Raw genomic sequence first — 19,032 nt, 5'->3', positions numbered from 1 at the left:
TTTAGGGTTTTTGCTAGGAATGGCTTTCATGATGACACGTGGCTAGGGTTGCCATCATGACAACCTTCCATTTATATATATTAAGATGATTATAATAAATTAAAATTTTATATATTAATTATAAATAATGGAGTAGTTAGATGAATTGACATACAATAAATAAAAATATATTTGAAGCCAAAAAAATAGGTAACACTTTATTTGTATTTTTTTTTTTTTTTTTGAATTCGTACTTTATTTGTATTTTAATATGACAATAAGTTGCAATAATTTATTTTTGGAGTGTAATGTGAATTTAATCAACATTATCTTAAAATATAAAAACATCCACATGGATATTGTTCAATGAATAACTGCCACGTATTGAATTTGATCTTGGCGCCAGCCACACAAGCACACAACAGAAAAAGAGAAGTCGATCGCTCTTTCTTTCTCTGCAACTAACAACAATGGCTCTCACTCTCAGAGTTGCGAATGTAAACCTAGGGTTTGAGTCGTCATTTTCCCGTTCATCTTTTGTTTCTCTCAATTCCTCCAAATCTCGTAGCTTCGTATTTCGGTGCTCTCAAGTTCAGCAATTGTCAACTACAGAAGAATCTGAGAACTCACTCATTGAAGCTCTTGTTGGCATCCAAGGACGAGGACGTTCTTCTTCTCCCAATCAACTCAATGTTGAATTCCCTCTCTCTTACTTTCAATTTCTCATCCTCTCATCTCAATTTGTTCCTCAATTTATCACCGTTTCATTTCCCTTTCAGGCTATTGAACAAGCTATTCAAGTTCTGGAGACTTTAGGGGGTGTATCTGAACCTGTACGTGTTCAATTTTGTTTATTTTCGTTTAACTATGAAGTACGGACACAATAAACACGACACCAATATTAATTTAAAAAATAATAAATTAACGTAATCACTAGTTTCGGTTTTGGACACTGATACATGCACACTTTTTTCAGAAGTGCCGGTGCTATATAGCTTGTTTTATTCTTTTCATGAGATTGAAACTCTATTATGTTCTGCAGACGGACTCAAGTTTGATTGAGGGTCGCTGGCAGCTCATTTTTACTACCAGACCTGGAACAGCATCGCCTATTCAGGTTCTTTATATTTACTCAAACGCATTTTCAAAGGATCTAAGTTATATTTCATCTATTGCCTAATTTATACAGCGGGGCTTTGAAAAATACACTAATTTGGAAATTTACTTGCGAGAGATTATTCTAATTAGGGGCACTTCCAATCACCACACCGTCATGTTTACAAATTGTTGGCCTATTAGTGTATGTTTGGTATTTGGCCTAATTAGTGTACGTTCATGTCCATTTTTAAAGGAGGCAAAATTGACTCTATGACCTGTTTGGTTGCTTTCAAGTTTAGTTAATTTTGACTTGTTTGGTTACTTTCAAGTATAATTGATTTTTACACTTAAATTTATAGTCAACTCACTTTTACATGTATGTATACAAACTTAAATCATTTTATCTCCAACTCACTTATAGATAGAATACATTCACCCAAAATCAATTTGTCATTGAAAAAACCAAACAGACTACCCTTTGCCTTGAGTTTCTAGATAGTCAATTATCGTTTCGACCCATTCTGAAAATAAAACTTTTTGAATTGAAGGACTAATTTGAAGAACAATTTTTAGTATCTTTCTAAAAATATTTGTACTTTTTCAGCAGTTGAAAGTAAAATTTCAATATTTGTGCATGAACTGCCTTATGAAAAGCTTCTACCTCACAATACACCTCTCAAGCTCAGTCAAACTGTTCAACACATACCCCATAAATTGCTTACTCATATGACTCAATATGGTATTCTATATTGCTCTTTCAGAGAACATTTGTTGGGGTTGATTTTTTTAGTGTATTTCAAGAGGTTTATCTTCGAACAAATGATCCGCGCGTAAGCAATATTGTATCATTTTCTGATGCCATTGGTGAGCTCAAAGTGGAGGTAATACTAAATAAGTTCAACTGAACATATCATAAAAACGTGATATAATATAGTTGTTCATATATTTTGGTATTCGAAATTTTGGTTTTTGAAAGAGTGAAGTGAAATTTGAGCTATATGTATGATCGAATCTAGTAGGACAAAGACTTGGTTGTTCTCATTCGTGTTCTTATATTCATGTCTTTCAATCTGAACAGGCAGCAGCATCCATTAAAGATGGAAAAAGAATCCTTTTTCGGTTTGACAGAGCTGCCTTTTCATTTAAATTTCTTCCATTTAAAGTTCCATATCCAGTTCCATTTAAGCTACTTGGAGATGAAGCAAAGGGTTGGTTAGACACCACATACTTGTCGCATTCCGGAAACCTTCGCATCTCAAGAGGAAATAAGGTGATTAGGCATTACCAATATAAACATCATCTTAGTAGTCTTTCTTTCCTTTCTTCGAGTGAAATGCTAGATCGTCTAGTACATCAAGGTATTTTTAAAAAAACTTTATGTTTCCAAGACTTATCAGCAACATATATATAGTGCAGGGAACCACATTTGTGCTGCAGAAGCAAACTCAACCTAGACAAAAGTTATTAACCGCAATTTCGTCGGGGGTGCGTGTTAGAGAGGTAAGAGTGCTGTATTTTGTTCTCATTTCCAATATAAACCTAACTGGAATATTTTCACCATCACTGTTTTTCATATGGTTAACTTCAACAGGCAATAGATGAACTCATTTCCTTAAATAAGAAATCTGAGGATAAAGAACCAGAACTAGAAGAGGGTGAGTGGAAGATGATATGGAATTCACAGGTAGATTTTGAAATACAAACAGATAATTTTGTTTACTTGCGAAGTTTTTTTATTTTATTTTGGGAAATACTGTTTGAAGATGGTTCAAATGTAAACTATTGTGTTGCAAGGTTTTCTTTTTCTTATTTAAACAACTTATTTTCTACAGACTGTGACAGATAGTTGGCTTGAGAATGCTGCCAATGGTCTGATGGGAAAGCAGGTATCAAGTTCATCTTGTACTTTTTACTTTAATTGTCAATTTGCCACAAATGTCGCCTCACATTTTCAGTTTGTGCATTGCAATGATTTTTACAGATTGTTGGGAAGAATGGACGAATAAAGTATGTGGTTGATATCTTGCTCGGGCTGAAGTTCTCGATGGCTGGAAATTTTGTGTAAGTTTGCTTTGTAAGTTCACTGATTTTCAGGGGAGGATCTTTACAAACACAATGAATATATGTTCCTCCAATCTCCGTTTTAAATATATATCGACAGGATTGAATGTTTCTTACCTCTTGTTTTGCCCAAAAATTGACAGAAAAAGCGGCCCAAAAGTGTACGAGGTTACAATGGATGATGCAGCCATAATTGGTGGCCCATTTGGATATCCTCTAGAATTTGGCAAGAAGTTCATCTTGGAGATTTTGTAAGATGACATCTTCCAAGAAATCATGTTCTCTATATAGTACATTTTGTAAAGGTCTTCTCTTTGTTATATCCTTTATTTACTATATAGTTGAGTCTTTCTTTGCAGATTCAGTGATGAAAAGGTCAGACTTAGCCGTGGAGACAATGGAATTATTTTTGTACATGTTCGCGCGGATGCATCAAGGTGATCAAATTAGTAATGATTTATTATGTAGACCTCGAAGAAGATTAGACATCATTTTATGGTGAAGATTTGACATCAAGTGTGTATTTAACCATTTATGTTAACCACCTATCTTTGCTACTTAAACACTATAAATACAAATGACTTCTTCTTATTATTTTTGGTATAAATTGGGTATTCTCTGCGCACAAATGCAGAGACTAATCTCTCGAGCTGCGTAGGATCATATAAACCCAAAGCTCTCCCTCAAGAGATTTAAAATTGCCGCGTACCTAGAACAGTGGTCGAACCTAGGACCTCTGATTAAACTATAAGAAACCCTCACCATCTTATGATAACTACTTGGGGGATTACTCAATCCGGAGCTATTATATTAAGAAGTCATATAAATGACTTCTTTATGTAATAGCTCCGGATTGTGTTATCCCACAATTAGTTATCATGAGTTTAATGTTGAGTTGCATGGGCCAAATTGCAAATTGCTCTCAGGTGTTTTTCGCAGATGCATCTCCAGACGCACGTTGAATCACCTCTCTAAAAATTTCTAGGGTGTATTAAGAGACGCATCTCCGAAAACACTCTTGAAACCATTTACTAAGTGTATTTCATTGAGATGGTTTATCATTTAACCATTGAGTGATATTTTTGGAGATTATCTCCCAAAATGTCGAGCGGAAAATTGAATATATTACCATCTTGCATGATTATCTCTCCAACACTTCATACCTCCTCGATAACCCAAAACCCTTGAAAAATAATTTATTTTCAATCAATTTTTCAACTCCAAATCACCATTCTTGTGTTTTATCACATCAAAGGGAGCAAAAGAAGCTGCAATTTAAAGTAAAGTTCATTAATTATATACCTCATTGTTTGCATTAATCTTGTTCTTGAGCTGGAAAAAATTAACGTTGAGTCCGAAGATGCATATCCGAATTCACGTTCTATATGTTTCAGAGATGTATGTCTGAATTTGTCTGTTACTGGGATTTTTTAATCTGTTTTTCTATTTTTGTTCGTATTATATATGTATGGGGCACCTAGACAAAGTGTTAGTAAGTAATGATGTAAAATCGGATGAAGTAAAAGATGATGTTAAGCTGGATGAGGTGAATGATGATGTTAAACCCGGGTGCTAGACCAGTTGATGTCGAGATAGATGTTGGTCAACAATTTAGAAATGAACAACTGTTTACTGCTCGTGAACATATACTTGTATGGGTTCGCATGGAGGCCTGACAATTTGGGTTTGGCATTGTAATCCGAAATTCCGACAATGATTCTAATAGAAGGCAAGCATCTGTAACTATGAGGTGCGAGAGAAGTGGCACGTATATTCCACCGATTGGGAAGTTGAAACGTGATGACGTCAATCTAGAAAATGTGAGTGTCTGTTTAAATTGCACGAATATTGTAAGGTGAATGATACATAAAAATTTAATGTGATTTTTGGTTTGCATAGTCATGCCTTGCAAACCGAGATAATCGGTCATTCCAGCGTATGTCGTCTGAAATCAGAGGATAAGTAACTTGTTTCGGTTATTTCTTTATTCAAGGTGGCACCGAAAAACATACTTGTAGATTTGAAACAGAAAAGACCTGAAATTGTTTTAAATATCAAGCAGATATACAATGTGTTATCGAAATAACGTGTTTTAAATCTTTTGGATGATAACCAGTGTGTTTCTAGGTAAAATGTATGTGAGAATAAAGTTACTACTCCTGAACCAAATGCTCCAAAATCAACATAATAAAATACAAACAACTTTTGGTTTGAGCATTACCGTGTTAGAACACAAATTCAAAGACAACACCCTTTATTCGCAGTTGGTTGACAACGTATCTCGAGCGGGATTGAATTTCATTTTTCACGAATCGAAGTCAGCAGAGAAGACATGAGAAGAGGGTTGCAAAATTGAGGAGTTTTTGGTTCTGAATATTGAAGATTTTGAAGGGATTCAAAAGAAGCTGATGAAGCTCTAATGGAAGATAATGGTGAAGATTGTGTGAGAGAAAGTGAAGAATAATGCTATATAATCAAACTACCAAAAATGATTATGGTTTGGAATGATGGAGCACTAAATTAACATACATGAATACCTCATAAACAAACAAATATGTTCTCATCAATCTGAGAAAATTTCGGGCTTGTATGACAATTAAGAATGAAAATATGAACGCAATTCAAAATTAGGGACTAAAATAAAAAAAAAGTTATAGGGACTAAAATAAAAAACGCGCCAACTTATAGGGACAAAAAGAACATTTAATCTAGATTTTTATATTTGTGTTCATATTTTCATCCCTAACCTTCATATAAACCCAAAATATTTTAAAATCAATTTTTTTTCATATCCCTAACCTTCATATAAATCCAAAATATTATAAAATCAATTTTTTTTCATATCTTCATTGGTTTGCAGAACGTAATATGAAGGTGAAGGTGGAAAAAATGGAGGTTGGAAATGCAATTTAAAGGTAAGAAAAAATGGAGGTCGGAGATGGATTGAAAAAAAAAGTTATGTAAAATTATTTTTTTGGATTTCATCCTCCCATGCATTGTCACTAGTGCCACGTCACTGGACGTTTGCCACATCATCTTTTTTTCAATGGGAAGTTTAAATAAGGAACTAACACCAAAAGAAAATCAATAGTTGGAGACTCCATCTAAATAAAATTAGGGACTAAAACCAAAAACACGTCAATTGATAGGGAACAAAATACTATTTAAATTTATTTTCTTTTATGTGTCATCTATTCCTTTATCATTTACTTCTAAATCCTTTATTTTTGGTATATTCTATTTTCATTCTTAAATCTCTTTTAGATGAAATTAATCATGATGGTAAATGACATTCTATACTTGGGATTTGATTTCTCTCCTTACATGTATGTCAGTTTTTAGGTGTAAGTGTTTTTATAATGTCAGTTTACGTCTTCCCCCATTAATACTCATTGAAAAACACTATTGTAATTTGTATGTTATTAATTGTATATGTTGATGGAGGCTTTTTCGAATTCAAATTGGGAAGGATGTCTAATGGGTCATAAGTCTGCCATATGATATAGTGTATTTTTAAGAGGTAATTTGATATCCTAAAAAATTATAACAAACAAAATGTGATGGCAAGATTGAGTGCATAAGCAAAATACATCATTATAGCTTAAATTACATGTAAATTAATGAGTGAGACAAATAGTAGATGAGATGTGATTTTAAAATAATTCTCCCATTAAATTTTGGTGTGATAACCAAATTGTCATATATTTTACAACATTTCTTAAAAGAACAAAAACAAATTGAGTTAGTACCACTTTATCAGATAAGGTATAAACCCACTGCCAAGTCTTCCAATATAATGTTTGTGAAAGTCAATTAAGTATGTTAGCTTGTTGTAATGGTTATGCTACCATATTTCAAGTATTAATATTAGGAAACTTTTTATCCCACCGCATGAGGGTGGAAAATATCTTATGAAAATTCGAAAATGCTACTCAATTTTTGAAGATGTATCTTCGAGCGTACGTTTTACATAATTCAATAATGCACAAGGTCTATGTCACCTCATTGTAAAATAAAATTTTGTTTTGGAGATGTATCTTCAGACCAATCAATTTAATATATTATTGCTTCAACATCCCACTGAAGATTCGGGAAATGTATTTATGAAATTTTGAAGCGGAAATTTAAAATTTTTGTCACGTTTGCAAGTCTGACTTTTCTGAAGATGCATCTCCGAAAATATCGAACGTGAATTTGCTAACAACAGTCACCTACATGATCAGACCCCATGCCCATTTTTTTTCTAAAAACCCTATCCAAAACTTCTTTCATTCTCAATAAAAAATTTCACTCCAAAACGCTGAAATTCAAGGTAAACTTTATTTAATTCAAGCCTGATTCGTTTAATTCGGAAATACATTTTCGGATTCAGTATGGATATTTTTTGGAAATGCGTTTTCAGATCCTGTATGTCTTCATTTTTCAAAAGTTTGTTTTCAATATTAGATGGTTTTGAATATTTTATGTTATTGTTTTCATTAGATATGGTGCACCCCAATGTTTTTTGAAAAAACTATTGTGTCTCCCAATGCAAAATGTGTTGTTCTAAAGGAGGTAAATATTGACAATCAAGAGTTTGAATTTCGTGATCACATGCTTCAATTGATTCGTACGGAAAGATCCAAACTAGGGTTTAGTGTTGTAATTGGAAGGTCAGATAATGCAGATTTGAGTTCAGCAACTTTGAGCCAAAGACAGATATAGATTTAAGGGTTATGTAGAATATATTTTTCTGTTTAGAAACAAAAATTTAGATCAAGGTGAATGTGACGATTGTGAAACCGGTCAAAGAAAGACGTTGGAACGTCCACCTAGATGTTAGTATGTAATGTTTGTTCTATGTTAACATCATTTTCAAAAAAGACGTTGCAACGTCCACCTAGATATTAGTATGTAAGTTTGATTATGTTAACATCACTTATATAATGCTCATTTTATGTTATCAAAGGTAATTTGGATATTAGTATGTACTTTCAAAGAAAGACGTTGCAACGTCCACCTCAATATTAGTATGTAATGTCTGATCTATGTTAACATCACTTATATAATGCTATGTTTTATATTATCAAAGGTAATTTTATTTTGTCAACTTAGACCTTTCTAATTTTTCTGCTTCTACTTCGGTTTAATACGAAAATGCAACTCTCCTTATGGTATAAAATAAACACAAACATATGGCTTGTTTCAAAATCAACTTTGATTATATGTTTTGGGATGCATACAAAGATTCATCTCCAAAATATGAAAATATCATTGTATTTTCAAACGGTGTGCCAGAAATAGATATAGATATGTCGTACTAAGAAATATGGCTTAATACTAAGCAAGTAAATAATTACCTATTTATATATATATATATATATATTTATATATATATATATATATATATATATATATATATATATATATATATATATATATATATATATATATATATATATATATATATATATATATATATATATATATATATATATATATATATATATATATATGAAAATGAAATTACTAAATATATTAGGGAAATTTAGAGTAGATGAAAAAATTAAAGGAAAATGACAATAAGAAGTAGAACAAAATGACTTAGAAAGAGAGATAAAGTGGTTTAATATGATAAGTGTAGTAGAAAAAGTATATGTTTTACAATGTCAACAAAAATGAATGTGTTAAAAGAAATATATAAGGGGATGGGAAATCTTTATATATATATATATATATATATATATATATATATATATATATATATATATATATATATATATATATATATATATATATATATTTCTTTTAACACATTCATTTTTGTTGACATTGTAAAACATATACTTTTTCTACTACACTTATCATATTAAACCACTTTATCTCTCTTTCTAAGTCATTTTGTTTTACTTCTTATTGTCATTTTCCTTTAATTTTTTCATCTACTCTAAATTTCCCTAATATATTTAGTAATTTCATTTTCATCTCATTTTTAGATATAATAACCTGTTGAAAACACATCGAGTGTATGACCTGTATATAAAAATAAAGGTGAGATGCATCAGAATAGAATAGATCTCAACCGTACAATTACTTTCCAATACTATAATTCTATGACATTATAAAGAACAAACAATTAATTAATGAAATATGAAAATATATGTTCACCCAGAACAAAAATTACAGACAGGGAACTTCATTTCTTGCTCCTTAGACCGTCCGGGGAAGATACTATCTTGTTTCCACCTCATCCTGTACTTTAAGACCATTGCCCTCATCCTGTACTTTAAGACCATTTCCCTCATCCTGTACTTTAAGGCCACTGCCCTCCTCATGTTGACTGATGGGACTGTCTCCCACAGGCGGTTCTTCCACATTAGTAGGTTTACCCTATTCAAGTAAATAAATACAGGTTTTCAGCCACAATAATATTGATAAAAGATTGAATCCCCAATGGCTGTTGAGCTTGAAACTAACCTTGTTACCCCATCCAAGTCCAAATGGACGAGAAAGTAAACTTATCCTCCTGGTAGGTAGATCCGTCGTAGGCTCTTGATTGTTTCTAGATCCTGGAGATTCTGGCTGTGAAGATCTATAAAGCAAGAAGGCATAAAGTCAAGTTTATCCATGGAGGGATCTGAGCATAAACAATATAGAGCAGTTATTGATACTTATCGAACAACTTTTGGCATTTTCTTAATTAGAAATTGATGCTGATTTTTTAAGGGAAACTCAACCATGTTAAGGACTAGGGGACAGTTTGCTAATATATTAAGGGAAACTCAACCATGTTAAGGTTTAGGGGACGGTTTAACCACTATTGTTGGGGTGCTTACTAGATGTTGAATGTTAGTAGTGATTTTAACTTGGAAGAGAGAGAATAAATCTCAAGCTATAACCAAAAGAAATAGTTATGGGTCACATGCATTAAAGAATTAAATACTTTAAACACTTAAAGCATACCGCGGAGATGGTAGCAGTTTATTTTGGCCAGTCTGATACTGCAATGTAGCTTCAAGCATAGATTCTGCCATAACCGCTCTCTTCTCCATTTCTGCAAGTGTAACAGTTGCTTCTTCATATTTTTCCTGCAAAACAATAATATAAGATGGTAAGATGTCACAGTCTGCAAATTCACCATTATGGTGGTTAAAATTTATTTAGGCAATACAAGGAAGCATTTACTGGGACATGACGTAACGAGGATATGCACATAGACTTGTAAGTAATAACTACTAGTGTATTCAAAATAAGTTCGGAACAAGGCAACACAGGTGGATGCTAATAAGATATGTAAAATGTGGCGTCCTCCAACATGCTAAAGAAAAATGTGAAAGCATAATCTATTATTATCCAGCATTCAAATTATTGTTACCAAAGTGACCTCAATTTGGCTAAAACTTCACCCTTAGTACAGACTATGGCTGAATAACTGAAACTGATGTCAGTGCCACACCATTGCAACACAATGAAGCCCGAAGAAAGGAATGGCTTTTTGATATATAATGATGCTACAAGACATATCATCTAACAACTTTCTGAAACCTGGAAAAAATCAGAGTTTGAAGCCCGAAGAAAGGAATGTCTTTTTGACATATAATGATGCTACGAGACATATCATCTCACAACTTTTGAAACCTGGAAAAAATCAGTTCGACAGAGATTGTAGGAAAAAGAAAAAGTCAGCCACTACTGAAAACCCAAAGCAATTATCCTTCCCAACTACAGCTCAAAACTGATTTGCTATAACCTGAAAGCACCCCGTCTTATTAAGATGAGTATTGAATTGATAAGTTTGTGTTTGAGGTATATACTGATGGAATAGAAAAGGTAACCTGAAGCACTTGGGAAGCATATCTTTGTGCAGCTGCGTCTTGCTCAGCGAACCTGCGGGCATCCTCTGTTACCTTTTGTTCTTGCTCCACTCGCATCAAAACCTATAAGAAATAAAATCGTACGTTGACACAACCTATTTTACCCAAAGAAAGTATAAAACTATGAGTAAAAATGAAACCTGAAGCATTGCAGCTTCCTGTTCTTGTTTATCAGAAAGTGCTTGTCTAAGCTCAGCAACCTCTTCTTCTAATCGCTCTACCTGGAGATGATAAGAATATAAATTGTGTAAGGAACAATATTAGAATCAGACTGCTAGACAGCTAATGTACTAATTTGGTTCATAAAGAATTATGTAACTATATAAGCACAACAATTCACTTAAACTAATATGTATACCGGATAGTACCGGACGGTGCTCTAAAGGTGGTAGGTATATGGAAAAAAAGTAAAATATGAAAAAAAATGGATAAAGCAATATTATGAGTATCAATGTAGCATACAAATATAAAATAAGAAAACATCAATTTAGTATATTTGTGCATCATACAAGACAATAATTAATGATCATATTTGCCACAACCACATGTCTATCAATAATCACCTAGCGAGAATCAGGCAAGTTAAATTTACAATATCTACCTATCTATGAAGCACGGACTCCGACACGACACGGACACTCCGACACCGATAATGTCAAAAACATAGGACACCGACACCGCTACATATGAGTTTATTTGAACTTCATTGATCCATCTAATCTTAAAAGATTTAAAAATATCTTAGTAAAAAATATTGTTTTTAATTCTCATTGATAACATTGCTATGTGTGTGACATTTGTCTTAAAAAAATGTATAAGGTGTGTTGAAGCAAAGGAAAATCATAATTCTTTTTTAAACACTTCTCTAAATTGTTGTTCCACACGTGTTGTATGTGTCATACGGGTGCCGGACACCGATTTAAAGAGTGTTGAAGCAAATAAAATAAATTATTTATTTGAGGACACTTGTCTAACTTTTCCGACACTTCTCTGACTTTACCGACACGTGATGTACGGGTGTCGTACAAGTGTCAGATACCGACACGTGTTGGACACCGCAACACGCCAACTCCTAGAGGTGTCCGTGCTTCATAGCTACCTATTCATTACCAAGTAATAGTTGGTTTTTGTTCTTCAGATTGGGGATATATGACAATAAAATAAACCATGTTTGCGGTTTGGGCAAATGAGATGAATTCTTCCTACAAAGATGGTTTGTCGGTTGAGTTTGAAAATCCCATCAGAAAGTAAAAAAAATGAAGTGGGAAAGAAACGAAGTAAAGGTTCGTGGTTCACCACAAATCTATCCGAGGAAGTAAGCTGACAACTCAACTGCTTACTGTAGAATTTTGAGAAGGAAATTCCCCCTATTTGCAGTACAATATGAAAACAGCAAACGCATAAGGTATGCATTGCGAATAATAGATGTTGATGTAAGAAATAAAATCCATTGTGAACTTGTGCTTTACCTTGGCGCTCAGTTCCCGCCTATTGTCCTGCTTAACCATTTCCATTAATGCTGTTTCAAGCTCATCTGCTCTGATAAAGAGAAAGAAATTTGAAGGCATAAATGCTACATGCAAAAAGTGGGGGGAAAACCTATTGTAATTTAAGTAAAAAAAGGACAATAAGTATCAAAGACCAATGGACAGATACTCTTGATTATAAAGGAGAATACATCAACCACATTAATCTTATTATTATGGATACAGCATGAGTGGTTAATGAGTTTGATCATCCACTGGACTTTCAAATACAAATTCCTTAAAGAAACAAGAATCCTACACCAATAGCCATGCCCAAGCTCTTCGAATGTAAACAGCACAATATTTGTATTACTAAAATTACAGATTTTAACTTCTCTCCTGACCATTAAATTGACATGTGTTGCATTAGATAAGACCAAAAGACTCTGAGATTTGTCCATTCACCATTCTTTAGTCTGGGACCTCTCAGTTATGTTGCTTATTTTAGAAATAAAAAGGAAAGAAGGTGATTATGGGACCTCTCAGTTTTAGATTGTATTTTGGGACCAGTTTCCGTCGATACACTGTATTTGGAGCTTGCTACTAGTTGTTCCCCTCTTTAGTCTGATTAAAAAAGTCAATTCTTACCAAAGAGCCAATATCTATTTAAATACCTGAGAATAGCTGATCGCTTCTCTTCTAATAATCTGCAAAGTTCAACTTTCAGCCATGCAATCTGCAGAGTGAGAAACATAAGATCAATACTATGGCGTGGTTAGTGGCTTTCTTTTTCTAAATTGATGACTGAGAAGGTTGGAATAAGAAAAAATTATTCAAGTGAGCATAGCTTTAACCAAGATACAAATTAAGCAAGGTAGAGAGTCATTTATGGATTTTTACAAGTATAATTGAAAATTCAGTGACTAATGCATCAAGTGTAATTTGTCCTCTATTTTTCTTTGGTCTAGTAGCCTAATGGCCAGAATTTCTATTTTAAGTTAGTGACTTCATGTTACTAGTAAAGATTTCACATGGTAAAAAAATCAATCTCATTCCCATAATGTTTAAGAAGTATATCTATAACCAGACAAACCTAAATAACAGCATTGTGTATTGAATTTGAAATCCCCTTTATTAAGAATGACACATTCATGTAAAAGTCAAATTCCAAACCTTATTAATAGTTCTCTGGTATGCATTTTCTGTACAATGCTTCTCATATCAGCTTAGAATTGGACCTAACTCAACCTTACAAATCGACTTTTAAAGCGAAGATTGTTTCCACTTATCCACTTATAAACGTATGTTCTTTTAATGGTGGTTTAGAGTTTTAATATAAAACCAATCATTGGTAACTTTCTGTCTCGGTAATTTGAGAATGTCACTAATTAACAACAGGGGGGGTGGGGATAGAAGAAAAGACAGAAGTAACCTGCTCTGGAAGATCTGGAGCTGAATCTATCTCACCCTCTCCAGTCAGACTGATCAATATTTCATCTGCATTAGTAGAACCAGATTCTGAACGAGATAAATTCCCAAGTACTTGCACAGTATTCGATTTCTCAAATAGCTTTGATGCCAGACCCTTGGCATCCCTCAACGCTTTAAGCCCTTTTGATCTTTCTTCAATTGCAGCTATTACAGCTGGCCTATGTTTATTCCTCAGCTGCTGCAATCGAACTTCATTTATATTTTGGTAACCCATGCAAGCTGTCAATACAAGCTGGCTGCTATCAAAAGTGGAGCCGGCTAATGACTGAAGTAAAGTTACTGCATCTCCAGCATCCTTTGTTGTTACCAATGCGGGACCTATAGGACACAGTGCAAGTAAGTCTCGTGAAGATATTGACTACTTAAGCATCTAGTTTACTTTATCCCGATATACGACAAACAATTTCAACCAGTACCATATAGCTCCATTAAAGCAACTGCAGTTCTAAATAGCATGACTCGGTTTCCTTCAAATAGAAGCACATCCCACACTCGAAGAACTGAAGCACAAATAGTTAAAAATAAATCATGAGGAAGCTTAGGCTTCAGAATATAAATGCTCATATGAAATAAGACTAAGCTACAGTATTCAATAGATAAAACATAAAACCTGACCACTTTCCCAAGGAAGCATGTTCACAAAAATGGAAAGAAACCATGGTCCAGTAACCCATGCAACTTGCACTCCCAGATAATCTAGATGATTGGCTGCAAAAGAAGCACATGCAAAAAATTAACAATTAAGGATGGTACTCTAGAAACAAACTTCACTTGGTGAGTTCAAAGACATGAAGATTATTTAGAACGCTATACAAACCCAATTTGGGAAACCTCTCCCGTACCAACTCTTCAAAAACAAGTTGATCCACCTGATAAAATGAATATGCATTTGAATATGTCAAAAATTCAAACAGTAGTTAGAATTTACTCAAATATCTTTATAAGAATAAATACCTGAGACTCTATCATATCCTCTGAAAAATAGCCATCAAAATAATCATCTAAAATGCCCATTAAGGTCCTGACAAAAAATTAAAGATAGCGACATACATAAAATTGGTTCAAATTTGCAATATGAAAAGATAATGCGTAAGTTCGGGGCCATTCTGATAGACTTCTTATTAAGGGCAGTTATGGGTTATGTGTGTTTCTGTTAAAGAATAATAGAGAAAGGAAAAGAGAAACAGATTATGGGATGGTTTTTGAATGATTTTGGGAGGGAGAGACCAAGCTCTCAAATTTCTTGGATAGGAATTGCTTTATAAATTTTCTCTAATGTACTAGTGTGTTAATTCTATATTAATAATATAAACTGCTGTTTTAGACAAATTCTGCAGAGAATTGTAATATCATTTCTGTTTTCTTTTCTTTAATTCACTCCCAATAAGTGGTACCAGTTTCTATCACATTCCATCATGACAGCAAAGCACAACAAATACAACATTTTAAATTATGAAGCTACATTGAAGAAGTGCAAATAATGAGTATAAACTCTAGAAATCTAAGGAAGCTTTATCAGGACCTACCAAAAGGCATTTTCTTCAGGCATCAAAAGCAGCAATAAGCCAGCAAAAAAATTCATGGCCTGAAATTTGAATTATCCCAACATGTTAAGTCAGTGGATTATAGAAGTCATGAACATATATGACTGACCATGAGATAAGGCATAAAATAAATTCTGGCTTAAACTATTTCAGTATTCATGTTGCGGTACAGATCATTAATATTCATGAATCAAAAATATGAAAGGTGTCCGTGAGGCATTAATTATGGCCCTTTGCACCTTCAGTCAGGCATGCAGGAGTAAGACTATCTTAAACATATGAACCATTCCTATCATGCTTTGTACACATTTCAAGCTCAGGGGTCTGTCGCATAAGAAGGTTGATATCGATATAAACTATAAACAATGATAGTGTTATGCCATAGTGATACAGATCGTCTTCAACTAATTATAATATCAACTTGGGAAACAATGGTAGTCCAAAGTCCAAACTACCTCAACAAAGATCGATAATTTATTTTGTACCCGTGAAATGATACATTGTTATTAATGTTTACTCACAAATAGAAAATTCAGGTCTAGAAGGCTTTTAAAACTCTTTTTATCAACTATTTTTGGATTCCTTGGCCTATAATGTGGAGGTAACAAAATTCTAGTCCCCAATTTTTTATAAAAAAAAATATTATAACAAATTTATATGTGAATAAATTTTATGAGTGATCAGCTCACTAATATGTACATTTTTTTATCTACACGCCTTATTAGAACCATAGTGAAAGATCTTTCAGTTTCAAGCAAAATTCATCAGAACCATAATGAAAAATACTGGGAAAACTTCTTTTGCGAAAATATGAAATTATTTTCAAAATCAATGACCTGGCAGTAACCAACAGAGGGATTGTGTCGAGCATATGCAGTAAGTAATCGTCTCAAAGCATTTCTACCATCCTCATCCAAAGCAGGATGACCAGGAAATGTCCGCGGCAGATCCTGCACAAACAAGCAACAATTGGGCACATTAGACAAGATTTTATTCTAGTGTTGTAAAGATGATATCACAGCATCATAAGTAACGAGGTGAAGTGTCAAAAGTAAGGACCTTCTCAATCTGTCCTTTCCATTTTTCTGGTACAAGTATGAGTTCTGCATTTATTTTACCATCATTGTCATCTAATTGCAAGTTTTGATGATTACTTTTAATTTCAGAATCACCATTGGAGGCAAGTAGATTCTGATAATACTTCTCTACCCGCCTTGCTTTGACACCCACAAAAGCTTGCCAGAGCTGAAGCACAAGAACAAATAAGGGTAGCTCACCAAAAATAACAACACTTCACAAGAAATGAATGTCTCACGTGTATATATAGGTTACCTCTCCCCTAAGTGCCATTGGCACTCCCCCACGAACAAGAACTTCCAACTCTTCTATCCAAGGACACGGAACCTCTAGTGGTGCAGCATCAACAGCAATCCCATTTGCAGAGGTACTCAAGCCATCAACGCGAGGAGAATCTGGACTAGGGTCAGACTTTTCAACATCATAGAACTCGTCCTCAGAGTCTTCCTCAAATGCTCCTTTTGGTGATTTAGCATCATCGGCATGAGATAGTGTTTTCTCAGTTTCAGCAATCTGCTCGTCTTTTGACACGCCATTCTTGCTTCTTTCATCTTTTACTGACGCAGTTTTCTTCTTTACACGTGTGCTCATCATATCCTCAACAGTATGAAGAGACGACCTTATGGTTGACCATAACTGGACTTTATGAATCCTTGTCACCTCAGATTCCGGTAACACCTCTTTTTGACTTCCATTTTCAAGTGTTTGAAGTCCATCAACACCCTTTTCTAAACTCGGACCAACTTCTCCCCCAACAACTTCATCACCAGAAACTTTCTCATCTTCTCCCACGGCTGATCTATCTGAGGCCAATTCAGAAGACTCCGTCTCTGCCTGCCTATCTAAAAATGACTTCCACCGCTCTGACCTTTCCTCCTCTTCCTCCTGAAATCACAATTGAGTAACTTTTAAAAAGTCAGATTAGAAAAAACTAACATTATGTGAAATTTCCTTCGCATTACTCTCCTATTCTTTCCTCTAAAACAAAAGAACAATAAACCGAAAGCACTAGAAAACCTTGTATATATTCGAGTATTCACGATATCTTTGCAGATGCTGAGGCCTCACCGTAAACCCATAAGCATCCCTGTTCACACCAAAACACAAAATCAATTTCAAATAATCCAATTATAAACAGTTAAACCCCAACAAACAACTACCTAATGCAAATTAATTAACACATGAAAAACCATAACTAAATAATTTAAATCCATCAAAACAAAAATTAACAACACTAAACAAATTCAACACAAAACACACACTCACACTCATTCACTCAGCATTGACTCGTTTTCAGTAATTTGACTATCACAATTCACAACACAAAACCAAAAACGGAAAGTTCAATATCACAAATAAACTAAACCATCAACCCTAAAAAAACGAAAACAAAAAAAAAACGATGGTGAAATTGAAGTAGAATTGAACGGATCTAGTAGAGAATGAAGTGAATATACCTCTTGTGATCGAAAGTAATAACAGGATTCGAAGTTTTGTTAGTTTTCATTTCGGATCAGAATCAGAAGAAATAGGGTTGAAAAAACGAAGATCTCGTTTTACTTGATTTTCTGCAACTGTATTTTGTAAGCAGCAGCTACTAGTAAGAAGAAGAGTGAGAAAGTTAGAGAGAGAAAGTGGAAGAGAGAGAAAGTGAGAGAGGGCACATGCAGAGTAAGCGGTGTTAGAGAGAGAGCGAAAATGGCGTCACGTTAGTAAAAACATGTGCTGCGTGATAATAGCTTCACGGAAAGCCAAAAGTTGGTTTCGATTTTTTCTAAATTTCCACTTTTTTTTTTTCGTTTGTTTACCACTTCAGCAACCGTCAACATGCCATCATTTTTTTTTCTTTTCCTTTTTTTCTATGATTTTTCTTTTTTTGTTTACTCTTGATTTAATGTTTTAGTTAATTATAATTTCTTTGTTTAGTGTAAATGTGTAATGAGAATGACATTTAATGAAATTGGAAATATCTTGTGTCATAAAGTAATTACTGTTATGATGTATTCAGAATTTTTTTAATTTTTAAATTATTATTAATTCAGTTATAATTATGTAAGAACGTTAAATACAAAATTATACCTTAAAATTTACAACATTTTAGTTAATTATTTTAAAAATAAATTTCAGCCAATAAATTGTTTAAAAAATTGAGTTTAATTGGAATGCACTGACCGTGTAAGGAAGTTTTACACCGTCAGTGAATAATGAACGTTGGATTGTAAATTATATTTTATTTTTAATTTAATTATTTATTAATTCATATTAGTGGGTAGTTATGACTGTGCATAGTAATTAATCTCTAAAAAATTTACAAATTTTCGATATTAATATTAAGTATTTTAGTTAAGAGAAAAAAATATATATTAACGGTGTAAAATAATTTTAGATTGTCAATCAATCACGATAATGTTAAATGCACTGCAAAGTCACGCTATTATTTTTTTAAAAATTATGTGATATGAC

The 19,032-nt window shown here is 33.3% G+C and overlaps 2 protein-coding genes across 4 annotated transcripts; one reads left to right on the top strand and one right to left on the bottom strand.

Annotated features, from left to right (window-relative positions):
* The first annotated feature begins 376 nt into the window (after window positions 1-376).
* LOC131648972 (probable plastid-lipid-associated protein 12, chloroplastic) lies at window positions 377-3,732 on the top strand. Of its 2 annotated transcripts, XM_058918711.1 has the most exons (11): window positions 377-671; window positions 759-812; window positions 1,022-1,096; window positions 1,839-1,958; window positions 2,156-2,347; window positions 2,494-2,577; window positions 2,669-2,761; window positions 2,910-2,963; window positions 3,059-3,138; window positions 3,282-3,389; window positions 3,498-3,732. In XM_058918711.1, the coding sequence occupies exons 1-11, from the start codon at window positions 450-452 to the stop codon at window positions 3,577-3,579; spliced, it is 1,164 nt and encodes a 387-aa protein (XP_058774694.1). In that variant the 5' UTR covers window positions 377-449; the 3' UTR covers window positions 3,580-3,732. The 2 variants fall into 2 exon arrangements, with proteins under 2 accessions (XP_058774694.1, XP_058774695.1); XM_058918712.1 differs by lacking the exon at window positions 1,839-1,958 and having other exon boundaries at window positions 378-671.
* A 5,423-nt stretch (window positions 3,733-9,155) lies between these two features.
* LOC131648967 (uncharacterized) lies at window positions 9,156-18,320 on the bottom strand. Of its 2 annotated transcripts, XM_058918707.1 has the most exons (18): window positions 18,027-18,317; window positions 17,587-17,656; window positions 16,825-17,454; window positions 16,552-16,737; window positions 16,329-16,442; window positions 15,475-15,533; window positions 14,903-14,969; window positions 14,766-14,817; window positions 14,564-14,656; window positions 14,365-14,448; window positions 13,890-14,266; window positions 13,132-13,193; window positions 12,461-12,530; window positions 11,132-11,212; window positions 10,953-11,054; window positions 10,081-10,205; window positions 9,595-9,709; window positions 9,156-9,507 (listed from the first exon to the last, which is right to left on the bottom strand). In XM_058918707.1, exons 1-18 carry the CDS (start codon window positions 18,074-18,076, stop codon window positions 9,349-9,351), a joined length of 2,496 nt encoding a protein of 831 aa, XP_058774690.1. In that variant the 5' UTR covers window positions 18,077-18,317; the 3' UTR covers window positions 9,156-9,348. The 2 variants fall into 2 exon arrangements, 1 of the variants encoding a protein (XP_058774690.1); XR_009298188.1 differs by lacking the exons at window positions 9,156-9,507; window positions 9,595-9,709 and adding an exon at window positions 10,663-10,755 and having other exon boundaries at window positions 10,175-10,205; window positions 18,027-18,320.
* Window positions 18,321-19,032: the final 712 nt, after the last annotated feature.

The sequence above is a fragment of the Vicia villosa genome, linkage group LG2 (genome assembly GCF_029867415.1).
Source record: "Vicia villosa cultivar HV-30 ecotype Madison, WI linkage group LG2, Vvil1.0, whole genome shotgun sequence".
Taxonomy (NCBI): domain Eukaryota; kingdom Viridiplantae; phylum Streptophyta; class Magnoliopsida; order Fabales; family Fabaceae; genus Vicia; species Vicia villosa.
This window is presented reverse-complemented; position numbering and strand designations above follow the sequence as displayed.

Coding starts and splice junctions, on each gene's coding strand:
- LOC131648972 (XM_058918711.1), top strand. CDS start 450: ATGGCTCTCACTCTCAGAGTTGCGAATGTAAACCTAGGGTTTGAGTCG. Junction 1,097..1,838: donor GAACAGCATCGCCTATTCAG/GTTCTTTATATT, acceptor TTGCTCTTTCAG/AGAACATTTGTTGGGGTTGA. Junction 2,578..2,668: donor CGGGGGTGCGTGTTAGAGAG/GTAAGAGTGCTG, acceptor TAACTTCAACAG/GCAATAGATGAACTCATTTC.
- LOC131648967 (XM_058918707.1), bottom strand. CDS start 18,076: ATGAAAACTAACAAAACTTCGAATCCTGTTATTACTTTCGATCACAAG. Junction 16,443..16,551: donor GGAAAGGACAGATTGAGAAG/GTCCTTACTTTT, acceptor TTGTTTGTGCAG/GATCTGCCGCGGACATTTCC. Junction 14,970..15,474: donor CCTGAAGAAAATGCCTTTTG/GTAGGTCCTGAT, acceptor ATTTTTTGTCAG/GACCTTAATGGGCATTTTAG.